The sequence below is a fragment of the Gymnoscopelus microlampas genome, assembly GCF_963454915.1.
Source record: "Gymnoscopelus microlampas genome assembly, chromosome: 9".
Classification (NCBI taxonomy): Eukaryota; Metazoa; Chordata; class Actinopteri; order Myctophiformes; family Myctophidae; genus Gymnoscopelus; species Gymnoscopelus microlampas.
Genome location: NC_139946.1, coordinates 36,684,140 through 36,704,948, shown reverse-complemented (window position 1 = coordinate 36,704,948; position 20,809 = coordinate 36,684,140). Strand labels below are relative to the sequence as shown.

Below are 20,809 nucleotides of genomic sequence, written 5' to 3'. Positions count from 1 at the left end.
CTTAAATTTATTTGTCTTTTGCACACAGCGAAGCATTCAAAAACTCCATCCCTCACATTTAAAGCTACGTAGGCCCACTTGATTGTGCATATACAATAGTTTTCATGCGTTTGACCTTAAGTTTGCTGCAGTGGTTCTCAAACTTTTTCATGTCAAGGACCCCCAGATTAATATGTATTTGGCCGCAGAGCCCCATCTGAAAATATTTTGTGCCAGGTACCCCCGGACTAGATTTGTGTTGTTAAAATGTTTAAATAATATTTACAATTATTCAAAACAGATTTTAAATAGCCTATAAGCCTACAAGCTCACAACGCGCCGCAATGCAACACCTTGTGACCTTGTAGATGATGTATAAAGGGTTTAAGTGGTTAAACAGATTTTGATGCTAACTAATTTAGCTGGGGACCCGTTGGAACTCCCTCAAGCCAAGGACCCCTGGGGGTCCCCAGACCCCACTTTGAGGACCACTGGTTTACTGTATACGCTATGCTACACTCAGTCTCATGCACATACCTGTGTGTGTGTGTGTGTGTGTGTGTGTGTGTGTGTGCGTGTGCGTGCGTGCGTTTATGTTTGCTTGTGCAGTGACTGTGAGTGACGTTCATGCAGTGTGAGACCCAGGTGTCTGGTTTCCACAGCAGTCAGGAGGAAATGTGTCAGCCTGGCGACAGAATGTTCTCATTGTGACAGGAGAAGAGGTCTTCCCCTCTGTGTGCGTGTGTGTGTGTGTGTGTGTGTGTGTGTGTGTGTGTGTGCGTATGCGTGTACTTGTGCATGCACGTTGACGTTGGGTGCGCATGCACTGTTAAAGTCTTGTTGATTTACTCATTACAACTGTCAGTGGTGTGTGTGTGTGTGTGTGTGTGTGTGTGTGTGTGTGTGTGTGTGTGTGTGTGTGTGTGTGTGTGTGTGTGTGTGTGTGTGTGTGTGTGTGTGTGTGTGTGTGTGTGTGTGTGTGTGTGTGTGTGTGTGTGTGTGTGTGTGTGTGTGTGTGTGTGTGTGTGTGTGTGTGTGTGAGAAAGAGAGAAGGGGGTGGGGTGGGTGCAGTACTGTTGCCCTTGTCTGCCCTCGGTTGTCACAGTGTGGTGTAATGTCCACTCACAGTCTGTTCTCACGCCAAGGATCACAGACAAAAAAAACACAGGCCTCTTCTTAACTTGACAAGTCATATTCAAGTGCACGTGTACAATACACGCTTAGCTTAACATGTACAAAATATATCCACAAAACTGGTTGGGTGATAAATGTACTTGTTCAGATTTTCACTGCATACGTTTGTGGTCAGTGGACACAATAAGTGAGATCTGCGACTATGCATAAGCGTAATATATTCTCCCTCCATAAAGAGATATATTCCATGAACAAACAGATAAGACATTTAGTAGCTCTTGGTATCATTCTTTAATTTGGGGGGAAATCTCTGATAACAGTAACTGCTTCAGTGTCTTTCAGAAGTTTGAGCGTTGAATGAAATTTGGGAAAGATTTCCCAGGCAATGTGTGCTTTAATGGGCCGTTCACACCAAACAATTAAGTGGACAGCAGAGTCCACACCACATCTATAATGACAACATCAGTGTAGATGCTCACATAATTGTCTCCACCAGGCCGAAGGCATGGCGAGAGAGTATGTTTTACCCTCCGTCCGTCCGTGTGTGTGTCCGTGTGTCCGTGTCATAGACTGTAAAAAAGAAGGTCCGTGTGTCCGTCCGTCCGTCCTGTCCGTGTGTTACCACCAAATCTCCGGCACCGTTGGCCCGGTCGCTGCGAAACTGTGCAGACACACTCCCTGGATGCCAATTCAGAACCTCTGCCTCAATTCTTTCACATGGACCTGTTATAGCGCCGCCAGGAGGCCGATTTGTGCAAAACCCATTTTTTCACATTACTCCTACGGTGTTTAACCAAACGTCATGCAAATCGGTACACAGTATCTCTATAGTCATGTGATCAACCCTGATCTGTCCGATTTCCCATATTCCATCCTCATTGGTTAAGGTTGCCATCCAAAGTTTGCAGGATTGGTCCGTTTTGAACAAACTGCCTCAAACCATGAACGCAGCTTGCGATTTCCGTGAAATTTCACACGCACATTCCCACTATGCCGAGGAAGAAATGCCACCCTTTTCACATTGGCCTGTTATAGCGCCACCAGCAGGTCTAATTTAGCAAAACACATTTTTGGAACAAAATGCCTCAAATCATGCATGCTGTGTCTGATTGCCCTGAAATACCTAAGAATAAATCGCACCATTTTCACATTGGCCTATTATAGCGCCACCAGGAGGCCAGAATAACGTACCTGACCTGGTGGAGACCTGTGCTCCGAGGAGCACTTTTTCTAGTTATTATTGTTGTTGTTTTTTTTATTTGATAGGACAGTAGGCTGACAGGAAATGGGGAGAGAGATGGAGAGGTGACACGCAGCAAAGGTCATTGGGATCGGGAGTCGAACTCGCGGCATGCTGTCAGGCTAGGTGCCAGCCTAGGTGCCCAGACGGTTACGCCAACCGTCTGGGCCCATAATTATTGTTATAGTTATGGTTATAGTTGCAGTGCTTGGTTTGGACGGCCCTAAATTGTGAAAAAAAAATCCTGCTAGCTTTATTTTGCAGTTGTGATAACTAATTTTTCCTGCTAATTTTATATTCTAGTTGTGAACACTCATTTTCCTCGTTGTGAACACTCATTTGTCCTGTTAATTTGATTTCTCAAAGCCTGTTACATCATGCATATTGATATTGTCTGAGGTACTGAATATTGTCCTTGCTGCAAGGCGGGTTAATCTTCCACAGTGTCATACAAAGTTGCCATGCAAGGCCTAGTATTATTGTTATGGCAAAAGGCCCAAAGTAATGTAGCATGAATCAGATTAACACTGGGCAGGGTGTATGTCCGGCCTCAACTCAACCTTTAGTATAGTTTAAGACGGCACAGGCACACTCCCAGCTGCACAGATGTATTCATAACACCGAAATTGTAGTCCCTAGTAAATTTAGCATTTTGTCCAATTGCCATGAAACTTTGCATGCACATTCCCACTAGGCCGAGGAAGAAATGCCACCCTTTTGACATTGGCCTATTATGGCGCCACCAGCAGATTTTTGCAAAACCCTTTTTTTTTTACATTTCTCCTAGAATTGTACCTACTCCTTCTCTTACAGAGATTGGCCTAATTTGTTATATTAATTAACTAATAGTTTGCCAAAAATAGGATATATATCATGATTTATTGGTAGAAACCAAGCAAGTATATGTTGAATCAGACATTCAGCACCCCTACAGCCCAAATGGAATGTCCCATGCTCATGCTCTATTGCATAACATTTTTGTCTCCGCCAGGCCGAAAGGCATGGCGAGAGAGTATGGATGGACGGACGGACGGACATATTTTTTGACATTACTTCTACAGATTTTGTCCAAAAATCCCGCAAATCGGTACACAGCATCTCTATAGTCATTAAACAAAACCGGTCTTTCAGATTTCTCATATTCCGTCCTGATTGGTTAAAAATGTCTTCCAAAGTTTGCAGGAGTGCTCCGTTTTGAACAAAATGCCTCAAATCATGAACACAGCATGCAATTTCCGTGAAATTTTGCACGCACATTTCCATTAGGCCGAGGAAGAAGTACCATTTGAACATTTTCAAATCAGCCTCATGGTGGCGCTATAACAGTCCGATTCGTGTTTTTACCTATAATTGCACCGATCTGTGTAAAACTTTGTATGCACTCTCCCTAGAGGTCAAGGAAAAACCTCTGCCCTGCATTTTTCACATCTGCCTTTTATAGCGCCACCAGGAGGCCGACTTATGTAAAACATTTTTTTTATACTACTCCTTCCAATTTTATCCAAATTCCACACAAATCGGTACACATGATCTCTATAGTCATGTGATCACGACGGATGTGTTTGATTTTTCATATTCCATACTGATTTGCTAAGATTGACATCTAAAGTTTGCATTATTGGCTTGTTTTGAACAAAATTCCGCAAATCATGAACTCACCATCCAATTGTGCTCAAACTTTGCACGCACATTCACACTATGTTGAGGAACAAATGCCACCCTTTTAACATTGGCCTGCTATAGCGCCACCAACAGGTCTAATTTAGCGAAACACATTTTTTTAGCAAAATGCCTCAAATCATGAATGCAGTCAGTGTCCGAGTGTCGTGCAAGGCCTAAGAAGAAATGGCACCCTTTTCACGTTGGCCTATTATAGCGCCACCAGGAGGCCAAAACAGCCTACCTGACCTGGCGGAGACCTGTGCTCCGAGGAGCACTTTTTCTAGTTTTAATTGCTTTTGCATGATCCGACTGAGGGATTGGCAGTCGACTCAGACTGATTCGACTGGCAATCTCAGTCGCATTATTCGACTACCAGTCGACTATTATAGGCAACATTTGGCCATTCAGATTTGACTATAGAAATCCTTAGTCGGGGACAGGATGTATGGGCTGCGTTGGCAACTGTCAGTGGTGAATGTTGAATGGCCAGAAGGGTAAAACAGCAGTGGCAAGCAGTGGGAGGAATTAATTGCCATAACGACTAAATTGGGTGGGAAAAAAAGGGGTGAAATGATTGGCTACACTAAAGAGAGAGACAAAGAAAAGTGTAGGTATGTCAGTAAACATTGCAGTCTGAACTAGGCTTAACACCCCATGAGACATGATCATTATCATCCCCACCACCTTTCCCTCCATTTACAGAGTGCCTGTGTGCACTCCGAGAGGTGTGTCAGATTCCCAGGTATTTAACTAGGATCATCTTCTAATCCCTAACAGATGTGATGTTTGCTCAGATGGGAAAAGTTAACACCACACACTGCTCAGCAGAATCATGTGCGATGGTGGAGGTTGAGGAGTGGTTGGGGGTCAATGCTGTAAAAATGGTGAGATATCATACACAGCATGACATGTTACATAAGGCCCTTTCCATTGTGTAACTGTGTTTATTTACTTTTTGGGCGAATAGTTCAGTAAAGAGGCCAATCTCAGAGTGAAACGACAGGATACTCAAGCCACAGAGGTGCTAAAGTGATTTAAGTGTTTTGTTGGCACAGTACTCGGAAAGAAAAACAAAAAATAAAAGTCAATGCTTGGAAAGTGTCTTGGGAATGTGTTTGGGGCACGGGAGGCAGAAGAACTTTTCTTTTTTAAACTTGTGTGAACAATGTGATTAATTCGATGTGAGCAGTGCCCATATATTGTTTCATCATATGCTATATATTTTGTCCCTGAATCCCTGCCTGAGCAGAAGCCCTATGGTCCTATTTTGGCCCTGAGGTAATGCTTGACAGGACACGAACACTGGGTAAGAGCCATCTATTTATAAAGAGATGTGCCATTAAAATCACCAGAGCTCCCTCAGTACCAGGCCAATATTTGCTGATTGATTGCTCGATTCATTTATGTTGCCAGGGAACAAATGCAAGACATATTTTGGCTGATATAACTGATACTCTGAAGAATAGCCTAAACATGTTGGTGTGTCAGCAAACTACTTCTTTTGTATGGAGAGCAGTGTGCAACTTTAGATAATTAAAATTTCTCTGATATATATTAGTAACAAAGCCTATTTCTAGACATACTCACTGGATTACTGGAGGCTTAATCACTTGAACCCCTGGCGTTTCTATTCTGGGGGGCGAACATTCATGCGACACATTGTGAGCTTGTAGATTGGCTATTTTTGGCAAATATATTTAGTTAAGAGCAAAAACAGGAGCCTTGATCCGAGTCCCCAATCAACTAAGTATCTGTATATATGGTAGGGTGTGGTTGGTAGTGGTTAATCCATTCAATTCGGGAACGCATCTGTGTCATTTTAGCTATAACCATTATTTTATACTTTGGCCATTTTTTTACAAATCTAAAAAATGTGTGCGAATGTTTGAATATACATTTTTTTAAAGTTAACATTTGTAACTCAAATCTTTGGATCTTTGGTCCCTGGAGCTACATGTTTTGAGATGGGGGGTCCGTGGCTAAATACATATCATTTTGGGTGGTCCTTGACATGAAAAAGTTTGAGAACCACTGATATTATTATAGCAACATAGGTTTTTCAGAAACTTAGAAGACATTTGTAGATGCGTTCCCGGATTGAATGGGTTAAAAAAGTTCCCGATCCCCTCAACCTTTTTAGATACATGTCTTTGGCCCTCGTCAACCCTTGGCAACAGAAGGGTCAGCGTTTGGAGCCAAGGGGAAATCAGCTCTGACAGAATGACAAGCTTCTCCGCCTCTTAGCGCTTACCATAAACTCATCTAATTGCTCTGTGGCTCCAAAACCCACAATAAGAATTCATCTGCTGGGGCCCCGAGCAGCGGGATACTCATTCAGACTTCCGGAAGACCTCTGAACGCGTCTGCCGTAATGGACACACACACACACACACACACACACACACACACACACACACACACACACACACACACACACACACACACACACACACACACACACAGACACACAGACACACACACACACAGACGGATGTTAGCATGCATGCACACACACACACGCACAATGCTTGCGAGGACATTATTTATTTATATATCCGACTGTCTTTCTACAGTAAACACACACACACACACTCTTTCTCTCCACATTTTATGAACACGCATTGTGAGCTTTTAGATTGCTTATTTTACCTACTGTATATATAGTTTTTTGTTATACTTTTTTTCAGCCTATGGGGCTGTGTGCACCAAGGCGTTTTGTTTCCTGAACGCAGAGTATGTTTTGGATTGTTTACAATAGGAGCGGAGTGTTTTTGGAAACCCCAGCAGACTGATAGTAACTACTAGGACATTTGGAAGCGATTTATGCCTCGGTAGATACCTGTCCAAAGTAGGGATGGCGGTTGAAAGTGGTTAAAATCCACCGAGCAGGTGGTTGATAACAGCTTGGTGGAGTATTTGTATTTACTTACACTGTGTGTGTGTGTGTGTGTGTGTGGGTGTGCGCGCCAGTGTATCTTTGTCATTAGATCAGGTCAATAATAACATCACTTAAGAGTGTGTACGTGTGTGTTCATTAAGAACAGCCTGAGACTCAGCAGGTGATCACAGGCCATGGGGCTGATGGGCCTGGGTTTAATTGCTCAGATGAAATTCTGCCATCAGGCTCATGGAGTGCCCTGGCTGGCCAAGTATGACTCAAATATCGTGTATGTCATTTGGTGGTTATTTTTGATCTAAAGTCATTTACTGTGATTGCATTTATGTCTTAGGAGCATCGCTGAGCCCAATGAGCTCATAACAGCTGGCATGAACTTAGATCAGCACACTAGCATGCCACCTGTTGCCCAGTTTTGCTTGCTGTTATGCCAGCTCAAGCATTTACTATCATTGTCATTGTTCTATTAGAAGGCTAGCCACAGCTTTGGGACGGTTCCATGATCAGCTGGCCTACTCACTGGGATATGACATTACAATGACTTGAAATGACACAGTAGAAATTATGGTAAACTAGACCAGTGCCGGCCTACTTGGGGACCGCGCAAGTCAGGAACAATGTAACGATGCCACACGCGGTTATGCAATACCCTTTGTACCTTGTTGTACCTGACCTGTTCTCAGAATACTCGGACGGACAGGCAATATACCTTTTTCATACAGCGGCCATATTGCCATTAAGTCAATGAAATGCCACCCCAGTTGCCACGGCAACGGGGTGGCATTTTCAATGTTAAATTCCCAAATGGCCGCCGTGTGAATATGGGCGGACAGATACAGATCCCGTATTTGAGATTTTTCTGTTCTCTGAAACTATTGGTCTGATCGAATTCCTACTGAGCACTGCACATCCCCGGGTCATCTGGGACACACACACCAAGTTTTAGGTTGTTAAGTCAGGCAGTGCAGACAGACCCACATACACACATACAGAGTTTCTGCAATTTCTAATTTAGATAGATGTGGTGATGGCTGAGATGACCTCCAGCTTGAAGACACTCCAAAAACTAAGTTTGGGTTCGCTGTAGTTTTATGAGCTCATTTCTCAGTGTTAACGATGTTAATATGACAGTTTGGTGTCACACAAATGACCGGGCGATCATCAAATTATTACTTTCCCTTTCAACTCAATGACACTGTAATGACCAGCACCCGGTAGAACAGGTTTAAAATTGCACTTTTTGTCATTCTGGGGAAATTCAATTTTAGCAACTTTTACTTGACTGCTACACTACAACTGCAAAGCAGCAGTGACATGCATCACATCGAATGCCTAAAAGTGCACATTGTGTGACCGCCAAAGAGATGACATTAGCTCAAATTAGATTGTGGAACATGATGCTGTGATATTGTGCCTTTGTGAGTGGATGCACATAGTGTGACAGTTTTTTACAGGTCTCTCAATGGGAGCTTATACAAAAGGAGACATTATTAATTCATTAAAAAATAATTGCCCTCTATCACAGCGGGTTAAGCAAAGTGTGTTTGCTGTAAAAGTAATGGGACTCTTTCGATAAAGCTCGCAATTCACATTTTTAGCATATTTCTCACTGCAGTTACAACAAGGACAATTACCATGGTGGGAGTATTCAGCAGCAACCCATTCAATCCGGGAACGCATCTCTGTCATTTTAGGTTTCTAGGGGGGAGATTTGCAAACATTTTCACGATTTTGCCACGCAACAAGCTTGTATATCTGCTATTCTTGAATAGCCAAGGAAATGACAGCGATGCGTTCTCGGATTGAATGGGTTAAACCCCCACTTCTCTCTACCTCCATGTCCTGATTGTGTTCTTGGCCAGGGATTCCCAGACTTTTCCCCCAAATAGCCATTGCCACTGGCTACAGACCCCGTATTGGCTTAAAAAAAAAGAAAGTATTGTGATAATACAAGCTCACAACTGTTTAAAAGTTTCTACATTTTGGAAAGGGATCAATTGAATTGCATTACACATTTCTTATATATTTTGTTTTGATTAATTCATAAATTATTTACTCATTGTCTCCGCCAGGCCGAAGGCATGGCGAGAGAGTATGTTTTACCCTCCGTCCGTCTGTCCGTGTGTCCTTGTGTCCGTCCTGTCTGTGTGTTACCAGCTAATCTCCGGCACCGTTGGCCCGTTCGCTCCGAAACTGTGCACACACACTCCCTGGATGCCAATTCAGAACCTCTGCCCCAATTTCTTCACATGGGCCTGTTATAGCGCCACCAGGAGGCCGATTTGTGCAAAACATTGTGCAATACATTACTCCTACAGATTTGATCCAAACGTCATGCAAATCGGTACACAGTATCTCTATAGTCATGTGATCAACACGGATCTGTCGGATTTCCCATATTCCATCCTCATTGCCTATGGTTGGCTTCCAAAGTTTGCAGGATTGGTCCGTTTACGAACAAAAAGCCTCAAACTATGCACGCAGCTTGCGATTTCCGTGAAATTTCACACGCACATTCCCACTAGGCCGAGGAAGAAATGCCACCCTTTTCACATTGGCCTGTTATAGCGCCACCAGCAGGTCTAATTTAGCAAAACACATTTTTGGAACAAAATGCCTCAAATCATGAATGCAGTGTCTGATTGCCGTGAAAGACCTAAGAATAAATGGCACCCTTTTCACATTGGCCTATTATAGCGCCACCAGGAGGCCAGAATAACGTACCTGACCTGGCGGAGACCTGTGCTCCGAGGAGCAGTTTTTCTAGTTTTCCTCTCCTTTCCAATTGGCGCCCTTTGGTGCCCCCCCTGGGGATCATGGTCCCCACTTTGAAAACCTGTGCCCCAGGCTACAGCAACTCAAATTGTCACATGCAAGCGGTTCTCCTCCTCCACAAAAACAACCGTCCACACACAGATGACAGACAGTATGCAAACAGGTATACTGTACTGTACACACTATTAGACAAAAAACTAAACAGAATGACAATGAAAGAGACAGATGCAGAATGATGTATATATACACACACACCCACAAAAAGCCAAAATCCCTCCCATGCCCTCGAGCAGATATCTTATGTACACATAGACACGCACACGCACACACACAGACGCACACACACACAGACCTTCGTTTCCCAGCAGCAAATCGTTGCTGTCGGGTGGAAACCTTGTACAGTATATCAACTTTTACTTTGTTTTAATGTTTCAATGGATTCAAAGTAGTTATAATTCAGTCACAAGTTCTTGTTAATAATTTTCATTGGATCGATATTTATCAAATCTACAGACACAAACACTTTCACTTTCATTTACAAAATGTAAAAAATAAAAATAAAACAATAAACAGATCGACACATTGTGAGCTCTCATAAAATAAGAACAGGAAAACAAATCATCCACAGATCTGTCAGTTTAACAACAAAACATTTCCCCACGGGAACATTGGCACACAAAAACTAAATCCATGCCAACTACCAGAGGGAAGAACAAACTGTTGTTCTGTTTAGAGATCGGCTATTTCTGCTACTTTTGCGCGACACTCTTGTACGACGAATTAGGGCAGTCATTTACTAAATATCATACAAAGTTTAAATATTACACAGTTCCTGCCCCACAGCAAAATAATCGTGTAATGGACAGTTGTGTTGGATTTCTGCTTCCTGTTGCCTCAGGCCAAGGGTAGTTATTGTCCAGCCATAACAAATTAAAATGCTGACAAAGGCCAGAGAGATGAAACACGTTCTTTTGTTTGAAAATACAAACGTTTTTCCTGAGTGTTTTTTCCCCAACTCTTGAATTCTACAGAGTGGTCCAGTGATGATGGATTTTTGATGATTGCCGAATAAAAGCTCTGAATACTTGCATGCTTTGTTCCGCAAGATAATCTAAACAAATGAACAGCCGTTTTTATGATTTGTTTTAAGATTAAAGGCATTTGCCAGATCTAGAAACCTAATGTTACATTATGAACGATTAACACCATGGTCGCATGTCTCAGACGTCACCACCACGAGTGAAGTATTTATGTCATAAAGTATTTTATGCCATAGAATGAAATATGACAATTCCTAAAGCCTGACATAATTTCGGGAAAATATCCTTGTACCTAAGGAGATATCAACCTTCATTAGGTAGGTTTCAATAGATTTCCCACTGGTTAAGTAAAATTCTTATACAGTGACGGCTTGCCTGCGATGAATATATCCCCGAATGTCACTGAACCCTAGCGTCCCTATTGGGCATGTCATTATAGTTGAACATTTGGTGAAAATAGGAAACCAGTCTGCGGAAGTAGCAGATCTACAAACTCACAAGGCATCGCAATGCGACATGATGTGAGCTTGTAGATCACATCAAAAAAGGAGTGGACCAAGTATAGACCCCTGGGGGAGCCCGCTCAACGATATACTATATAGGGTTTACGTGGTTAATGTTCCAGAGACTATCAAGAACGCTGTTGCTCTGCAACTAATGTACATAATTCATCTGTCTCTGTGTTTCTGTGTCTTCTTCTGCAGCTGCTTTACTAGATCACATACAGCAGCCTTAGTTACAGTCAATACCATTATGTGTCTGTGCATGTTTGGAGTCTTGGCTTGAAATCTTCATTGGGGAAACCCCAGATGTTCAAATAGAATGCAATGCTAGACTAACTCATTACACTGTAGTACCCTACCTATTGTGGATATTTCCCCTTTTTTTGGTCTATTCTACACCCTTCAGACTGACAGATTTACTGTTGAACTCCACACTACCTGAGTGAACATAATCTGGCATCTGCAATACTAGAAGGTAAAATAATTGTGCCTGCCAAATGCATAGCTTTGCAGAGTCAACATTCCACCATGCATTTGCCTATTCAGAATCACCCCTAACATTTTGAAATAGTTTTAAATGTCAAGACATAGTTAGGGCAGCTCTCTTTTTTTTGCCCAAGGCACACCATTGGGCAAGTCAAAATCTCATGGCACACCTGCATTCATAGCGAACCGCGTTGCATCGCAATGCGTTGTGAGCTTGTAGATCATGCCTTAACATTTAACTTCATGTTTTTTCACCAAGGTACCTTCTACATTAACAAGTTTAAATCAAGGGCAGGTATTGGACTTGCATTACAGCTTGTTTCAGCCCCTTAAGGAATAGTCCTTCTTTCAGGAATATGTACACTGTTCAGTACATCTATACTGCACTTCCTTTCAATCTCATATTCACTGTTGATAGTCTATGTATATGTTACAGTTCATGTTGGAAACCGGTACATGATTGATTTGATTTTGTCTTTATTTAAGTGTCATGCTTCCAATGAAGCCCAGCCCATATGGACTTACAGGACACTTTTACATTTTCATTTACATTTTACATAGACAATGAACCAACATGACAATTCACAAACAATGATCAAACGAATAACCAACTAAAACACCCAAGCTTCATACATGGCAGATTACATGATTATAATAATACAACCTAAAATACAACATTGGGCCTGTTACCTCACATCACAACAGGAGACCGGATATGAACCTACTTGAAGAGCTGATATTGTCTTCTACTCCAGGCTCTAGAAACAAAATGTGCCGTTTTAAATACTTCATAATTAAACGTGGGAAAAGTGGAACTAGGAGCGCTCGTTTTTCCGGAACGGGAAACCGGGTTCTGGCTTTTATTTATTTTTGCCGGGGCCACCCGCGCGCTCGCCCAGCACCCTGGTCTCGTCTCTTCCCGTTCGGCGCGGCAACTGGTGTCAGAATCTATTTTAATATACTTACTGTATCTAGCATGGTTTGGCTTATCTGCACCTCTCCTGTGTTTCACTCTTACTGATGTTTTTGCTATGACACCTGAATTTCCCCCCTGGGGTCAATAACGGTTTATCTTATCGTATTGTTTTGTACCTCATCTCATCTAATCTCATCGTACATTACATTATAATCTGTTCAACACAGCAATTCTCTATTTACCCCTATCCCTAGCCCATCCCATTATGCTCTCTTATCTGTTAAAATTCAAAAGAACAGGCATAAGGGATCAAATGTTTGTCTGGGAGCTTTGGTGCAGTCAAAGGCTCTGTATTCATGAATAGTCAATGAGTGAAACCAAATGTTATGTAATTTGTTCTGACATTTTCTATAATTGAGGTTGCGGCACTCTGGTACTGTAAAACGATCCCTATATTTACTGAGATGCTAATGGTTTTGTCTACTGGCTGCTTAGAACTGGTCGGAGAACAGTCAGCATGTTCTCAAACAAAAAGCAAATTTAGCTCCTCATGAGTTCATGAATATATTATATATACAATATCATTTCATTGCAGGACTCAATTTGTTCTTGTTAATTAAGTCATCATGAGAAGGCTTATTACTGGCTATGCTTGAGCTATGCTTCATCATGTCGTCATGCACATGATAACCAAGGTTGTTGTACAGTACAACCTTGGTGATAGCTGTGATAGCTTAGTTCTCACGTCAGAGAACCACTCCGGAAATGCTGACCTAAGCTGTGAATTTAGCACTGGCATTACATCAGCTCCAAACACTCTTGACTCTTGTCACCCCCCCACCCACTCACTCACTCACTCACTCACACACACACACACACACACACACACACACACACACACACACACACACACACACACACACACACACACACACACACACACACACACACACACACACACACACACACACACACACACACACACACATATTTGTCTGTTTTTTTCTTATACACACATTGTTTTTGAATGCTGTCATCCACCTAAAATAGTGCACTCAAGTTTGACTTGCCGCACGTTGCCAAGACTGGTAGCAGAAGGCATTGACGTCCCCAGCAAAACTATTGATAGTTAGGAAGTTAGGAACCAAATGGATCCTTACAGATCTGTAACTCCGAGAGTGTACAAATGGAACCAAATGGTCCATTTGGTTACGTGGGGTCCGTGGCTTAATGCATACCAACCTGGGGGTCCTTGAAATGAACAACTCTGACCACCCCTCCCTACCCCCAAACGACCACCCCCTCCTTCCGCATGTCTCCTCACTGTACGGGTATCTGTGAGAAAAGGTCCAGTGATGACATCAGTGTTGGGCTGAAGCCCATCAGGGTCGGAAGCCGCTGCTTGCACAACATAGCCTAAACCCAAATGTTCTCCACTTGGTTTTTTAATCTAGCCTCCGCTGCTGTCCTACTATTCTCTGTATCAGACATAAACACAGCCTGGACAGGATGAGATGGGGTTGGGGGGGGGGGGGGGGGACAGACAGGCAGAAGGATATACAGACCAGGGGCCTGATAGACTAAACCACGACGTCAGACAGAGTGGGCGAGGGGAAGTAACAAAAAAGAAGAAGAAAAAAGCTAAACATTTGAGGTCTGGTCAGGAGAATAAGAATAGAAAGTCTCTCCCCCCTGCTCTCTCTCTCCCTCCATTCCTCTCTCTGAGTCACCCCCCCCCCAAGTCCCAATCATGGCACCTGCTTTCGCCATCATCCCGGCTTGGCCATCCCGCTCTAAGTGAAAGCCGCGCTGTTCCGCAGTCCACTGACTTCAAACATGAGCTACTCCAGGAATGATAATGACAGAAACATGCCTGGAAAATAGGTTTGTCCTCCAAAAATACACTCTCCTCTCTGTATTGCTTTGGTCTTCTCTTTGTGTGTGTGTGTGTGTGTGTGTGTGTGTGTGTGTGTGTGTGTGTGTGTGTACACAGTGATTTATTGCAGTTCACTTCTCTCCCATTTTCAATAGTGATTGGATATGATGGGTTAGTTTGGTTTGGTACAACGCAGCAATAAAAGACTGGCTGAGCACTGGCAGGGTCTATTCCATCCTAACGCCCAAATTGTACTCAGTTGTGCGCGGGTGTTGTGCACCAAAAATAGTCGATCTACATGCTCACAACGTGACGCGTCGCGTGTGTTTTGCACTTCAACGAGCTTGTAGATCGGCCATTTTCGGTGCGCGACACCGCACGCAGTGAAGTACATCAAGAGCTTTTAGAAGTACACCTGTCTCATGCCAGAGCAGAGGGGAGCTGTGCACATGCACACACACACACACACACACACACAGGCGGCCACAAGACATTCCCACTGTGCTTCATTTCACATTCCAATCCTGTGACAGCATGTCTGCTTTTATACGTTCATATTCAGAATTTTCCCATTTTTTTTATTAATTTAAAACTGAAATTACTCATAGTGTTAAAAGTGTTAGGTTTTGTTTGATGCAGAGCCCGAGCATGTTTAATGTGTTTAATGAGCGTGTTCCAAGTGGTTTATGTGGTAGATATTGTTACACCGCTTTTCCCGAGGATCAATCTGTGGCTTCCATACCTGCATCTTGATTTATTCCTTCACCGCCGGGTTTCCTTTGATGATTTTCTTTTTCTCTTCTTTTTCTTTTTTACATTATGTTATTTCCTAAAGGAGTACACACTCTGGAGAATGGTAGGAATGATTGCAGAGAACGTTGGGTCTGAACTGATGAAGGTCAGGCGTCAGAATGAAACCTGCATCAGTTATGTGCCCTAAACCATTGGTTGTCAAAGTGGGGTACGCGGACCACCAGGGGTACCAGGGGGTTCCCAGCAAAATTTGTTAATATAGTGTCACAGTAATTTTAACCACTTTAACCATAGATTTGCTGTTTTAGAAAAATCATGACATTTTTTGCAAATCTTTGAATATATATATATATATATATATATATATATATATATATATATATATATATATATATATATATATATATATATATATATATATATATATATATATATATATATATACATACACACACACCCCCACACATATATATTTTGGGGGGCCTTGACATGAAAAAGTTTGAGAACCAGTGCCCTAAACACATAGTTTTCTTATCCTTATTATTACATTTGTATTGGTATAATTTATAGCCTCTAGTCACAAGTCACAATTATGCCATGTCAAGACACGGTGAACAAAAATAGGCTAGATATTGATCTCTGAACTGAAGAAGAAAATAGAATCATAACTTCTCATTTGGCTATGCTTTTATGGAGGCAAAGCACGTGGCTTCCCGCTCATTTACTCAAAGCAGCATCTGACTTGATATCGCAAGCAATACAACAGTGAGTGTACTTGAAAATCTCTAGTTTAAAACTCAAATCGTGAAGGATTCTTCAAGGTTTTTCAGGTCAAGGACCCCTTAGCTGAGAGAAAGATGAAGCAGGGACCCCCACTACATGTTGTATATGATTGTATTGCAGATTCAACTTTTTTTAATGTGTATTTTCAGACGGTTAACCTCTTAAACCCCCCCCCAAAAAAACATCTTTGCTGAAAATAGCCGATCCGCAAGCTCACAACTTGTGAGCTTGTAGATCTGCTATTTTCGGCTAATGTTCCCCTCAGAATAGGGATGCTAGGGTTCAAGTGGTTAATGTAAAAAAGAATCCTATCACACAACGATTTGACGGCCCCCCTATAGTAACTCTGAGGACTCCCTAGGGGTCCCGGACCCCCTGTTGAAGACCCCTGCCGTAGAAACTTAATGTATTGCCTTTTTTGGTATTTTCTTTTTTGTTTGCGTACCGGGTGGATAATTCTATATACAATCATCTTGTGTATGTTCATCAATGCTGCTTCTGGTCCTCACTGAACTAACCTCACCCATTCCAATAATTACATCATGCATGTCAACGTGTCCTCCACACGGCAGATAAACCCGTAAACCGTTGGTATGTCACGCATCCTGGAGCTGGAATGCTCTCTTCATGGCTTCATGGCATCAAGGCCTCCTTGGGAATGTGACAGATCCTCTCAGCCATCACCTGCCTACTGTGGTCAGAGCCATTGATAGACATGTAGCTCTCTAGCTAAGGCTCTGGTATGAGCATGGATCATGACTCAGACAGTCATCTTCTAGCCACCATGACCTCGTTCATGGTGTCAGCGGCAGTGACATGTGCCAGGATAGAAAGGTTAATTCCTTGGGATGCTGGTATAATAATGTGGTTCATTCTAGATGTCTGCGGTAAAATGTTCATAATTGTCATGGGAATGGGCTTTGACACAGATAAATGCAAAGATTTTTTTTTTTTAAAACACTTTATTTTCCATATGTTGCATATAAAATACAAGCACATTGCATTATGTACGACATCTTATTTCCCCAAATCCCCCACCCTCATAACAAGGTCATAACAAGACAAACGACAAGACAAAAAATGAATAAATAATAATAATAATGACTTGACAGTAAAGAAAAAGACAAAAGACAGACAAACAAAGGGACAGACAAAGCAAACAGTTTAACTTTTTGTCAGAATGTGTTGTTCCTTTCAGGGACAGTTCCACTATTGAGAGCGATGAATAGAAATAAAAATGAGAAAATACATATTTTGCATCCAACTGTCTACTGTAGGCCTCCAGCCAGAGGCCGTCAGAGTCAGATTTGTTGAGTGTTGTCAATTATATAAGGGAGTATGTATTCAAGTGAAAGGTATGTTTTCAACAAACTCTATAAAAGGGGTCCAGGTTTTAATGCATCTATCCTTGGAGCCACTACGATTGTATCTCAATTTCTACAAAGGTATCATAGAGAGTACCTCTTTGACCCACTGTTTGAATGATGGAGGTTTCTCCGATTTCCACTGTCTAAGTATCAGCCTGCGAGCCAGCAGCGTAGTGAATGCTACGGCATTTGCTTGGAGACCTGTGAGCCGTTCACCGATTCGAGACACCCCAAAGATGGCAATCACCGGGCAGGGATCCACCACTCCACCACATATATAAGAAATCGCTTCAAAAATCCCCTCCCACAATCTGACTAGTGAGTTGCACGACCAAAACATGTAACCCAGCGTGGCTGGTCTGTGCTGGTCTGTGCTGACATCTCGGACACCCAGCATCAAAGCCAGGGTAAATCTTGGCTAACTTATCATTAGAATAGTGAAGTCTATGTGTGACTAAATGCAAAGATTTCTACTGGAATCGGTGCTCATTGGTACATTATTATCAAACGTTTTATGGAGATTTTGTTTTTAAATATTCCACCTAATTGATCAAACGATAATTTTGAATTGATGTCTGTTTCAATAGTATGTCTAATTCTATGGACAGCTCCTTTTTGAACACACAGCCATATACTAGGTTAAACATTGAAGGGCCTGATTGCCTGACCATTTATGGAGCTGCAGTGACCCACTAGAGTCAGAGACGCCAGCCGGGGAAATAGAGAGGATGACTTATTAGATGGCTATTCTCTCACACCCCCACCAGCCATGGAAATGAGACATTAGGAATGCAAAATATGTGTCCCCTCACTTTGAGTATGTGATGCCATCTTTGGTGTGATTTCTAATACCAGGTCTGAGCTGTTACACAAACATCCTCCGGTACTTTTGTCCCCAGCAATCTGCTGTATCACATCGCGATTTGTCACTCAGACCCTTAGTTCTTCCTCCAGGTGAATTTGAGTGGAGATGAGAGTGGTACAGTATGCCCCCCCACCAATTGTTTTACCCACTCAAAGGCAATGCCTAATGGTGCATGAATGTCTTAAAGATCAATTGTTTCTGCTTTAAAACCTGTTTAGAACTGGAACTATTCGTTGTTATACCTTTCAAGCCGGGAACACCTCTGTGTGTAGTTGTTTTTTAGAAAACCTAAGGATTTATTTAGAAGACAATTTGAGAATCGGCCTCGGGTCTAAATGGGTTAAAGAGGAAGTGCTTTTGACAAAAGGAAGCACAACCGTGGGACTGAGTTTTATAATGAGATGATTTGGTGTTCATTAAAGATCTGAGACGTCCACATAAAAAGGAAGCGGTGTGTACTACAGCCAATATCCTCATCATACTGTGCTTCCCTTCGCCTGACAGAGGAATTGAAATTTTCCTTCGCCTAACACTAAGCTTATCCGTCCGGTCGTCAGGGTAATTCTCTCAGATTGATTCTATGATAACACGAAGGGAACCTCCGGCTTCGTGAGGAAAGTTCCAAAATAACATAACAATGACATAACAACGTTTGAGGGATTTGAAAGGTATTTTTCTCCAGAGAGAATGTTCCTGTCAGGACTTCTCCCTCCACAGTGGCTGTATTTGCATGGATCCAAAATGCAACATTTGGTCTTGGTTTGCAATGCTTACAGATTATGGAAAAGCTGGTCATGCATGGCTCAGGAACTGGTCAGGAAGGATTTGACTCATGCCAGGAACCTTTTCTCAATTTGTCCCTCCGTTATTTTGTAATCACTAGTCAGTAAATGTCTTGCTTTTCTAAGTTCCATTTATTATGAGTTCCGCTGCATTAGACTTTTAGGCTATGTCATGTGATTTTGTTTCATATTTAGTGCATTGTAATACAATATGGGACTGCTTTTATCAGATCTTCTCTTTCCATCTAGCCATTTTTGGTATCAGTGGAGATGCTGTTGGAATACGTGGAGGTGAACAATTGCGCCTGATTTATACTCAGTTGCTCATGCTGTCACACACCTAAAATAGACGATCTACAAGCTCACAGCGCACTGCGTTGTGTACTCTTAGATCTGCTATTTTAGAATATGTTAGCTATGGTCAAATTAGCTATGGTTGTAATTTCTCATTAGTAGGATCTGAGCGTCATGTAAATCTCTGAATAGCTGACTGAACATAACAAATGTGATGCGCAAAGAATTCTGCTCCCATTACAACCACCTGCTGGCCTTTTTCATCACCCATAAACATTCACGCACTCAACTGCTTTAAAACAGTGGTTCTCAGGGGTCCTTGAGGCAGTTCCAGGGGGTCCCCAGCTAAATTTGTTTCAAAAATTGGTTTAACCACTTTAACCCACAAAGGCTATTTGAAATTCATATTTTCTGATATTTTCAAAAAATCCTTTTTTTTTTTAAATCATTTTTTAAATATTAACCACACAAATCTTGTATGGTGTCCCTGGCACAAAATATTTTCAGATCGGTGTCTGCGGCCAAATACATTTGGGGGTTATGAAAAAGTTTGAGAACCACTGCTTTGAAATACCCATACATAGTAAAATCCTCTGTTGATTTAACTCTAGAGAGTGTAAAATGTCAGAATAATAAATGTGACCAAATTTGACTGGGAGACAGTCCTCTAGCATTTTTTCATTTTCATTTTTTCATGTCATATGAAAGCAGCGAATCATAGCAAAATAATGATATATATTGTACAAGATACAGCTTAAAGAACTGAAGTCAAGTTAAAACTCTTTAGAGAAAACACCAGTTGAATTAGCGGTTGCTAGCTCTAACCTTATATCTTAGCTACATGTTTATGCATTTATTTCATATTTACATGTTGATTTAAGCTCTGACATTTATGTCAGACATACTCTAGTATGTGAAGAGTCTACCTGGGCTATTAACTCATTTTGGATTAAAAAAAAGTGTTTTTTGCAGAATGGGCACCAGCGAGATGTCTCCCAGATAAAAACAGTCACATACTGTATGTGCGTCAAGTAGCATAGACGGCTGTAATATAACGTCATAACCCTCCTGCAACTGCTTCAGTGGTTTGCATCATCTGTTTATTTGCTTCGGTAGTTTACATCATGACCCTGTTGCATGTGCTCCCGTAGTTTACATCATGACCCTGTTGCATGTGCTCCCGTAGTTTACACCATGACCCTGTTGCATGTGCTCCCGTAGTTTACATCATGACCCTGTTGCATGTGCTCCAGTAGTTTACATCATGACCCTGTTGCATGTGCTCCAGTAGTTTACATCATGATCCTGTTACATGTGCTCCAGTAGTTTACATCATGACCCTGTTGCATGTGCTCCAGTAGTTTACATCATGACCCTGTTGCATGTGCTCCAGTAGTTTACATCATGGCTCTGTTACATGTGCTCCTGTAGTTTACATCATGACCCTGTTACATGTGC

The 20,809-nt window shown here is 42.0% G+C and overlaps 2 protein-coding genes across 4 annotated transcripts in view; one reads left to right on the top strand and one right to left on the bottom strand.

Moving 5' to 3' along the window:
• mpl (MPL proto-oncogene, thrombopoietin receptor) overlaps window positions 1–20,809 on the bottom strand; it is a 186,486-nt gene that overhangs the window by 102,437 nt on the left and 63,240 nt on the right. The gene's annotated exons all lie outside the window — the stretch shown is intronic.
• The window catches only part of ddah1 (dimethylarginine dimethylaminohydrolase 1), an 86,572-nt gene that overhangs the window by 15,992 nt on the left and 49,771 nt on the right, over window positions 1–20,809 (top strand). The window contains exon 1 of one of the 3 annotated variants that reach the window (XM_084066678.1): window positions 4,837–4,899. The exons of the other annotated variants lie outside the window; for them this stretch is intronic. Coding sequence (XP_083922804.1) covers window positions 4,855–4,899 — 45 coding nt within the window. The 5' untranslated portion in view covers window positions 4,837–4,854. Of the gene's footprint in view, window positions 1–4,836; window positions 4,900–20,809 lie in introns of those variants that run through there. 3 annotated transcript variants of the gene reach the window in all.